The 10758-nt window shown below is 42.1% G+C and overlaps 1 protein-coding gene across 2 annotated transcripts in view; it reads right to left on the minus strand.

Annotated features, from left to right (window-relative positions):
- The window catches only part of ube2o (ubiquitin-conjugating enzyme E2O), a 36949-nt gene extending 26428 nt beyond the window's left edge, over positions 1 to 10521 (minus strand). For both annotated transcript variants that reach the window (XR_006824885.1, XM_046048021.1), the window contains exon 1: positions 10008 to 10521. Coding sequence is in view for 1 of the 2 variants with exons in the window: in XM_046048021.1 (XP_045903977.1) it covers positions 10008 to 10445 (438 nt within the window). In the remaining variant the exon portion in view is untranslated. The remainder of the gene's footprint in view (positions 1 to 10007) is intronic.
- Positions 10522 to 10758: the final 237 nt, after the last annotated feature.

Below are 10758 nucleotides of genomic sequence, written 5' to 3' on the forward strand. Positions count from 1 at the left end.
GGGGGGGCATGCGTCACTGTAATATCAGATTTACCGTCAATACGATCTGCATCATCCTCCAAGTGGTAATTAGACACGATACAAGTGGGAATTTATTGGCAGGCTTGGATTTGTCTGACATGAACAAACAACCAACCCAGCAGAAGCTCCCCTGTCAACAGCCAATACATAACCAGTGACCAATTATCAGCAGTACCCCAACCACATACACAGGTCTTTAAAGCCAACACAACTTAAGTCTGTTGTTAGGAGACATTAGGGACGTCATGATCATTCATGCTGTCTGTGTTGTACAGTTAGCATGAAAAGTAGACAAAAAGGCACGTCGCCCGTCTCCAAACTGTTTATAACCCGCTTGGTGTTTCTTTCTGGTTATTTCTCTACTTCAGTGTGGTGAAACAATCAGCAAACAAAGACAAGTTTCAGTTTCCCTTTTGTATTGCTAGCTGACTTTCTCGCACAATTCAATCTAGACTGCATTTGTGTGAGTGGAGTGCATCAGTTCAGTGCACTCCATGAAGGAGGACTGCATGCGTTTCTGACTGTGACACATTTCCGAGCTTGAAGGCTTCCATCAGGCATGATGAAAAACAGTGACACAGCTGCTTTTCTTGGTTTTAGAGGAAGCAAACACAAACTTCAATGGCTAGTGACAAAACCTCAGGCCCAGTACCTGTCAGGGAGCTTGTGTGTTCCTTTGTGTGTGTGTCCTGCGCCTTGCCTGGCATCTGCTCAAAACCACGACTAAGGCTCAGCACTCCGAGGCGCTGTTGGGTGGGCCTTGGCAGCAGCCTCGTGTCCCAAATTACACCAACGTCTGCCAGCCTACCTCGAGCACCTGCAGACTGCTCCTGAACAAACAATGTTGAAAGCTGCATACCAGCACAATCATTCCCTCATCTGAGGCCGTTAATGCAGCAAACTTGGAGCAGAATGTATTGTAATGTATAATAATAGGTTCTTTTGCCCACTAGACCAGCTTCAAAGCAACAACAGGTTGAATCAAATTCCACTGACTTTTCCACCACAAACATTTTAGAAAAGCATCTCACCGTCTTCATAACATCAAAATCAAATAGCATGTGAAATGTGGATGGCTAACACAGGAAGATTAAATCCAACAGAATAAATGGCTTATGCGCTAAATTAGTTAGCGTGTGTAGACTAAATAAATACAAATAGCTAATGTGATCAGTAGAGAAATGATGTGGCCACTGCACACCACTGAAGGCCACTTCGAACCAGAGTGTGTTTGCTCATTTATAAGCTACTCACGTTGAGAATATGAATGGAGATGAAGAGCTACAGGATAAAGGCTAATCATACATTTCTGTTTTTTTATACTGAAATATGCTTTAATGCTCATTATGTATTCCAACAAATGTTGTTCTTTTGAAGGCAGTCAGAAGATCAAGTATAGCAGCCAACCCTTTTCAGGATCGAGATGTTTCTATTCTGTAGGGTCAGTGGGGGTGTGACCAGACTTTGATGGACCAGGGCAGGGGGGCAGGGAGTCACCCTTAGGTCAGAGCATCCAGCACCTGCAGTGCTCTCCCTCTTCCCACCCCCTTCTGTCTTAATGGATTTTTTTTCTCCCATTCATTATGAGTAGACAACCTTAGAAAGAAAAAACAGACTATTACTTTCCAACAACGTGCTGCGCAGAAAGACCGTTTCACTGTTACAAGAGCAATAAAATTTTGTCTAATTGTTTTAGTTCACACAAAGATTTGCCTCCAGAGCAAATTAAACCAAGTGCCACTGCCAAACATACTGATGGCTGACTTCATGCCTTTCACACTATGGTTACAGGACAGAGGGCGGGGGTCACACAACAATGCATGTAACCCTTCTGCGACTGCAGCTGTCAAGAAACCTGCCATCCAATATAGAGAATTTACTGTACAGGCCCTTCTTTCTGTTCCTATGAGCTGTACAGAAAGCTTCCCTACATGACAGACTGTGGCTGCTGTTACAATCTGACAAGGTGAGCAGAAGGTGTCTCAAAAACAAACACTATCAGCACAATAAAAGGCAAATAAAAAGCAACAAAACCCCAGGAGTCTCCCTGTTCACTTCATAAAAGCACTAGAATCAACCAGTTTTATTTTTAATAATAATAATATTTTTTTCTACCCTTAAAAAAAAACAAAAAAAAAAACATTCATGCAACCAACTAAAATCAACTGTCCATGACTTCCTGTGGCAGTTGCAACTGAATGATTACAGTATAAAAATAGGCTACAAAATGTCAATGTTTTTACAACTGTGACAGTGAGGTCATGGACCCGTGAGCAGCCGAGAAGAATTTATTCCATCAGCAATCTGATGGTGGTGGTGTTCAGGGAAGTGCATCTTTAGGACTCCACTATAATGCTGCTAACTTGAGGGCACTGTAACAGGCAGTGCTGCAAAAACTACGTTCTCATACTGAGACAGCATGCCAGAAGAGACTGGGAATTTAAAATGGCTCAGAGAGCAGAAGGTAGGTCCTCATCATTTTAAGGACTAAAAGCCAGCACATTACATCCATGTGCTGCAAAACTGTCTGCCTGCCTCATTACCGCTTTTCCAGTCAAGAATTGTTATTTAAATTCACTTCACTTTCTTCTTGTGGCGTTGAGACCCAGGTGACATTTTTAATTGGTATTCAATACTTGCTTCCCCCCCACATCTTTACCGTTATCTCCCCCACTTCCTCACTTTTCCTCTCTCTGCAGTACAGTCAGCAGCAGCAGCAGCAGCAGCAAATCCTGCTGCACTGTGCCTGTCACCATTATTACCACACAAGCCTCCTTCTCCCTCTCCACCTGCTCCACCCTCATGGTCACAAAATCTGCTGCTTCCAGGGGATGAGCTTTTGGTCAGGGCGTCACAGCTCACCCCTCTGCTCGGACACCCAGACCCTTCAATGTGCAGCACAGCAGAGAAGGCTGCTGCATCACCATGCATACCATACTGAACCTTTAAGGGTCTCAGCAGTGCCCTAATGAGTCAGTGTGAGATACTAAATGATTGATAAATCCAGGGACATCTGAGACACACCCTGCACTGCTGTTCCCTCGGTGCAGCCCACTTCTGTCCTTGGATGGAAATTTCAAGGTTGTGCTGCTTCAACAGGGCTCTGTGTGTTTGGTAACACTGACTGGGGGACTGTGGCAGGCAGTGGCGCAAGGTTTATACATCAAAGTCACTATTCTGGTTTTTGATGTTTCCAGAAAGTAAAAGAAGAAGAAAAACTCTCTCATTATAATAATTTTAAAATTGACTTAAAAAAATAAACATCAATATCATCCCCTTGTATCGCATGTGCACCTTAAGCCACGGTAACCAAAGCCCAGTGAAACACAAAATATCTGCACTTATCTAATGTTTATACTCCTAACTTTCAGGCATTTATCTGCATGATTTCTGGAAAGGGAACCAGGTGTCCCTACCTGAGTAAAATCACAAAGAGAGCCAAATGCTGCTGGTTGTTTAACTTGTGTCTTCACTCTCTTCTTTGTAGTACAAGGTGGAAACTGAGGTCAGTGTGGACTCGACAACAGTATTCAGCAGCTACTGGAAGTAGTTTTAAGTTCAGTAGGAATGCACTGAAATGAAAATTCTTGGCCAAAGCCGAAATAATGAAAAAATTTGCCAAATACCACACAAGTAGATTCACATTTTTTCCATCCATTTTGCCAATTTTTTCTTTACCATTGCATAAATTAAATAGTCAAAATGTGCATTTTACTCAGTGTTTCCCACAGGATTTGGAGAGACTATGGTGGGTGGGTCCGAGGCCTCAGAGGGTCCGGTAAAGTAAATTACATGTAATATGTTTTACATTTTCTGTGAATATAATCCAATTAATCTTATTTCCATACTGTGTAGACACCTTATTTTGAAAACCAGACGTCGTCACATGAGTATCCTCGCGCTAAATTCATCAAGTCCGACCCAATTTCATAAATAATGTTGTATGTGGTTCTCGTATCATGTAACATAAAGACTTCACAGCCTCTCTTCAGGTAGGACTCTCATACTGCAACACTTGTCTTTGTAAAGAGAGAAACTGAGAAGATAAAGTATCTAACCTGCCTGTCAGCTCGCACTGGTCCGTTTCAGTTACCATAAAGGCTTAAATACGTGTGCACTCCAAATGTAGGTGCAGCTAGCTTAATTGTCTTCTCAGAAACGAGTGACAGAAACACTCAAAGCGGGTGAGACCGTTTGTTGCCTTTTCTAAGAAGTCAGCCTCAGATGGTATGGATGTGCTACGAGACAATTCAGCAGAACAGTGTCTTTCTCGGACACTGCCAACATGTCAACGTAACTGTTCGGTAAAATTTATTCGGCCTTTTGACGTATTAGGCAGAACACCGAAATTGCTTTTTTTGCTATTTTCTGCCCATTTATTTTGGTGTCCAAACATTCGGTGCATCCCTAATCAAATGTTGCCATAAAGACTTCCTCTTTTGCCTACAATGGCCTAGTACACCCAGAGATATTCAAGTGATAGCTACCTCAATATAAAACATATGATATGGTAGACACACCTATATGGTCTCACAGTATATAACGTAATACTTAAATTGATAGCCTGGGCTTTTATTTGCTTAAATCACTCTACTCACCATGTCTATATAAAGGGACAGGCCTTTAAGTCCTTAACCATCCCGGTAAATCTGATTGCTAATACTCATGCTCATTGTTTCTATGAATTGAATTAAACTGTTGAACTGTGAAGAATCTAAGTGATCTACTGATGTGTAGCATGTCCATTTTGACAATTTGGTTTAAACATTTATATTGGTATGCGTGATATAAGCAGCTTAGAATAGCTCAAGCAGGTGACCTGGTGGCCTTTAAGAGGTTTTATACATCCAAAGAACTTCTATAAAAACCAGAGCAGGCGTCTAATTGAGACCTGATTTGTAGCTATGGCTGAAACAAACTCATCAAGAAGCTCAACTAACTTGATTACTGAAAAGCATTGATGCTCCATTTCATCCATATAACTAACTACATACAGTGTGCACTGTTTATTGCTGTTGCACAACGCGCTTACGCTACAGACAAGTGATGAAGACATGATTTGATAGCGCGGATTACAAAATGGAAGAAGAGAGAGAAAATAGCAGGGGAAGAAGAAGAGACAGGTCAGAGAAAAAGACAGAGTGTCCAAAGCAGGGAATCATTTCAAGCTAAATGAAAACAACTCTACAGTGTGCCTACTGTGTAGCCTACCACAACAGCTCCACAACACTGCTTCAGCATCTGAGCAGAAAGCATCCGGTCTATGCATTGAGTCCAAGGAGCGGACCCGAAAAGTTAACGTTAACGTCAGTATTTACATAAATCATGATTGCTAGTTGAGATGAAGGTTAGCAAAGGTAAGGCGCAATTCTTGGTTGTAAATGTGTAAATGCGCATTTGTTGTTATTGTTCTCGGACTGTTTAGTCCGTTAGTTTGGGTTGTATAGTGATATGACTTACACACCTGGTACCAAGGACACCAAGCAAAAGTATTTCTTAACCCCGAGATTTCCACAGTGTGGTGCGCGTACCCCTGAGGGTGCATGAGCTGCCTCTAGGGGGTGCACGACAGGAAAAATGTAATTGTGGTGTAGTAGCGTAATAACTACAACAATTATTTTTTTGTGGAATTTTTCATGAAATAAAAACCTGTATTGAAAGCTTTTCTATGTAAATTTAAGATTAAAAATGTTAATAATAGTTAGCTCACTCGAAATGGCTATTTACACACCTCTTTCCCGCTCCCTCTTCTCAATTTATACTTATGCATCAAATCGACGGCATAGGTAACGGGGCTATGCAGAGGCTACACCATCGCCTGACGTGCACCTCCTCAAAAATGTAACTACACGTCGAGTCGACATGGACCGTAAGCTCTGTGATTGGTCGGCTGGGTAGCCTCGCCATAGAGAGCCTAAGGCACTCACTTCCGCTTCCGGCTCATGGGACCTTATTTTGGAAAAATTATGTACGGTAGTCAATGGCAAGAGACAACTTATCTTTTTATCCCGTTAGAATTGAACCCTGAATTACAGTTGGTCAATTTAAAATAGAATTTTGCAAGTAAAGAAAGTCGCATTTTGTTATAAAACAGTAAAATTACATATCATTTTGTGTGAAATTGCTCAATGAACTACATCTCTCGTCTCGCACAATATACCTCACCAACATGTTAGCGCGGTAAAGCTAGCTAACGTTCATTGCTTTCTTGCTACTAGCTAGATAATATAGCTATGTTCCACGCAGAAATATATCTCGCCTGATGGGTTTAATCCAACGACTCCTGGCTCTTTTATCACATCATCCTCTCATGTAAGTGTTTTGATGTTAGCTTCAGTAACGTTAGCTTCAGTCATTGACAGAGAAAGTTACGATGTCACATACACGACTTTTGGGTTTGTGGTCTTTGTAATTACGTATTTTCACAGTCTTATATCTCAACAGTTTTACATCAAACTACAACCTTCTTTAATTTAAAATCTGATCTTTGTTGATTAAAAAGCTTTAATTTAAAGTGTTTAAATTAAAGAAGGTAGTAGTTTGATGAGATATTGCATTAAAATTGCTCCCCTGACTTCAAAAAGACTTGAAACTAAGAATTAAAACTCAAGAATGAAAGAAAGTGCAAGAATGAATGATGAGTTGGTACTTGTCATTGTGCGTAGGCATTTTAATTTTGTTTAATTATTTGACACAAAAATTATATCTTATATGGTTATCTTTTCTTTTTTTGCTGCTGTCTCAGCCAGGTCTCTCTTCGTAACACTTTGCTGATCTAAACAGGTCTTACCTGGTTAAATAAGAAAATAGAAATAACACATTTTGCAACATTAAAGCATAAGGATCAAATAAATAAGGCCTTATGTGTTGCCGTCTCCCCTCCTTACACAGACCGTCTCCAGAGGGGGCTTGGCTTGTGTGATGTAGTAATGTTCATATTTTTAGAGAGTCTGAAAGATGCAGATAAACTTCCTTATCACCCACAGTTGGTTGCACAACTTTTGAATTAGTTTGTTCAAAAATAATAATAGTGGTCTACAGTCTTAGTCTTACACGCTGACAAATCTTCATTAAGCGGGCTACTGTTTATTCTCAAACCAGTTATAGAAAAACTGGTGCTCAGTCCAGGTTGTTATGACATACACAGGCAATGTTCAACATGTGTATGAACATGAATGCTTCTGGTGTCACCTCTCATCTTTAAAGAAAGGGAAATTCAATTTGGTAAAATGTTAACAGCAAAGGAGCGGTTTTAAACTCTGGCTCCATTTCCATGCATAATAATGAAGCAACAAAGAAACTAAGAGTACATCAGAGTAACCATCTTGGATGCTAATGGCTGCTGCTGTACTCTAAACTGCTCTCTAAATTCTGGTTTAGTAGTGAAAATGCTGTTTTCATTAACCTCTGGAGAAACCCTGATAAGTGCAGCAGATTTTAAGCTCAGTTTCCCCTCCACTGATTACTCCTGAGAGAAAAACTTCTTTAACTGAGGAGCCCCCCCCAAGTCCAAATTTTGTGGAAATATCATGTTAGAGATATGCAACTTCGCACACTGCAGGAAGTAATCATGAATTATTGATTAGAATCTCTTCCCCATGCTCTCAGGATAGATGCCACTAAGACGGAGCCCACTGAGACGGGGCATGCGGTGCACACAGATAATCAAATGAGAAATCACACTGTTGTACAAAAACACACACACTACAAGAAGCCTGCATAAAACACAGAATACAACAGAATGAAATCCATACATGTGCACACTAGCGCACGCTAGATCCTGACTAGTAATGACACAGCATTAACAGTCCACGTGGTGTGTGAGCGCTGCTATCATTGTTTAATGGGGCCTTTGTTGTGATAGAAGTTGAATGACACTCAGACCAGAATGTTACTCATTTAGCCCAAAGGACAAAGCAAGGCAACAGAGGGCCCTAAAACAGGCTCCTTCTAGTCCCATCCTGTGTCTCTAAAACAAGCACGCATGAGCTCCCCCCCGACCAGTCCACCATTATTAAACCCTGTGACCCTGTTCTACAAAGCCCAGGAGAAATCGACAGAAGCTCTGGAGAATACACATGACAGCAGATTTTCCATCTCTTTAGCAATTACATTTTATTAATTCATTATTTGCTGGTAGAATGGAAAAAAAAATATATATGCAGCTCAGAGTGTGGTGTTCAAAGAAACGTCCGTGGACAACAGATGGGTTTGTGACCAAAACAAAGTCCTACATCTGAGGTCTGATCCAAGGAGCAGGTTGACTTACAGTAGTGCCATATTTTTGCATAGTATAGCACTGAATGGGTCTTTTAAAATCATGGCTATAGTTCAGATTTGAGGGGCTTGAGGGTTTTACTCAGTTACCTTGACAAGCTTTAGCCAACCAAAATGTACCACCACCATCACCTGCAAAAGGTCAACGATGATGAATTATTCATTGTCTCCACCCACTGTCACTGAAAACTCGTCCATCTGGTGAGATTAAATGAAGACCAGTGATGAAGACCAGTGATTTAACCAATTACCGATGTTTATTAAGCATCATGTGGGCTTTGACTATCCGTACATTTCTGCAGGTGATACCTTTCACCGTAAGTAGTATCATCATAAAAGGAACTTCATAGGCAACGACAGAAATCAGAGATTAGAGCTGAAACATTTAGTCAAATTGACTGAAAATGAGTTGTTTAAAATGACAAAAGCATCTCTAGTTCCAGCTTCTCAAATGTGAATTTTTGCTGGTTCTGTCTTCTACATCAATAAAACGAGTATTATATTTTTTAAGTCTCTTTTAAAACACACACTTTTATCGAGGGCTTTTCCTGATTTTATCTGAGCTAGTTTATTTTCTCTTCTATCATGTGTAGTTGATTGTTATATTTTATTATGATTTCTCTTTTGTTATCTAATTTGTCCTCATGGATTTTAACCTACACGGTAGTATTTCATGTCATCTTCTCTTTGTGTTTCTTTTGTGAAGCACTTTGTACTTTTGTTTGTGGAGTATAGGAATAAAGTTTATCATCATCATCATCACCACCACCACATGTTTGTGTTGCTGGGAGAAAACTGGCAATCTGAAGGTGTCACCTTCAGCACTGCTTACTTATTGACAACTAGCTCTAGAAAATCTAAAAGAATGACACAAAATTGAGACAGGGTGAAGCAATGGTGTGGATTAGGGGTGCAACTAATAATTCAAGTGTCATCTACAAAATCTCTTGTTTTGTCTGACCATGAGCCCAAAACCCAAACACCTTCAAAATCAATTCAGCAAATGTTTTCTCGTTTTAGCTTTAAAAAATTGACAACACCGATTAATCGCGTATCAGAATAGTTGCCAATGCTATTGGTCTAATCACTGAATTGACCAGTTGTTTCAGCTTAAATGTGGATGAGACTGAAAAACTGCAGCCATCTCTGGTAAAACTGGCACGACATCACACGTTAACACTGAATGTGTATCTGAGAGGAGGATCTGAGACATTAACGTTATGTAAATAAGAAGGAATATTATATCATATAATCAAAAGTGTTTGACAATGCTCGGTCTCAGGCCAAGTCACACCCAGTTGAGGAGCTACACTGACTCAAGGATGAGCTAATCAATAGCTTCCTGGCAGGGACCTGCACCTGCTACATCATATCTACAGACAGAAAGCTGCAACCGGCCCGGTCCGTCGTATATATTTTATGTATTAGCGGCTACACGGAGGCAGCCGGGAAGAACAGCCCTGTTTAACTTGCCAGCACCAGCTGACATGAGGCTGTGGGCTAAACTGCTAGCTAGCATGTGTGCTTGAATGCTAGCCAGTTAGCGAGCTAAGGTGTGCGCTTTAGGCTGATGGACCGGGTGAACCTTATCCCGGACTGGCTGGCAGGTCGGCTCCAAGAAAGCACAACAGGCGAAACAATGCAGCCCCGGTGCCAGGCAAAGGGAGAAACCCGGTCTCAGTGTAAACACATTAGCTGGTCTGTGGTACCTTTGTCTCCCTGATGTCCTGCTTTCCTCCTTCAGGGTACCACTGGACGCGGACAAATCCCCTAACAAGAGGCCGACTCGGGGTGTCCACGGCGCTTTCAGTGTCCGAACCACACGGAACTCGTCCTCCACCTCCACCTCCACCACCACCACCACCTCCTCCACCACCTCTCCCACCGCCATCGTCGAGGTCCGAGTCTGAGTTAAAATCCTCCTCGCCGTGGATCATCCGTACGAGGCCAAACCGGACTGAGCCGCGGTACCGCCCGGAGACCAGGTCGTGGGAGAAGAGCAGCCGCTGGGAGCCGTCCGCCGTGGGGGACAGAGCCATAGATGGAGGCTCCGAGCCCGGGCTGCCTGCGGGAGAGAGGGTCGGGGATGCAGCTGCTGCTGCTGCTGTCGCTGTGGCCGCCGCATCCGCTGCTACGGGCTCCGCCATCGCTGCTGTTGTCAGGGAGTGATGCTAGAGCGCGAGGATGACGGTGGACTGAAAAAACGTAACCTGAAAGCAGCAAAGTGCACGTGTTTACGTCGCGACGCAGAGCGGCGTAACGCAGGGTGGGTGCGTCATCACGCAGTACCGTCCAGCACTACAGAGTGACGTGGGGCGCGCTTCAACAGGGGCGTTGTTGACAGACATGCAGGAATTTATATTCAATAAAACTGGGTATCCTGTTGTAATTGTGAGGAGCGTAAACAACTGTAAATTCTGTTTTTATTCATTTAATTTTTATGAAAACTATTTAACTTAT

Source organism: Micropterus dolomieu, linkage group LG04 (genome assembly GCF_021292245.1).
Source record: "Micropterus dolomieu isolate WLL.071019.BEF.003 ecotype Adirondacks linkage group LG04, ASM2129224v1, whole genome shotgun sequence".
Classification (NCBI taxonomy): Eukaryota; Metazoa; Chordata; class Actinopteri; order Centrarchiformes; family Centrarchidae; genus Micropterus; species Micropterus dolomieu.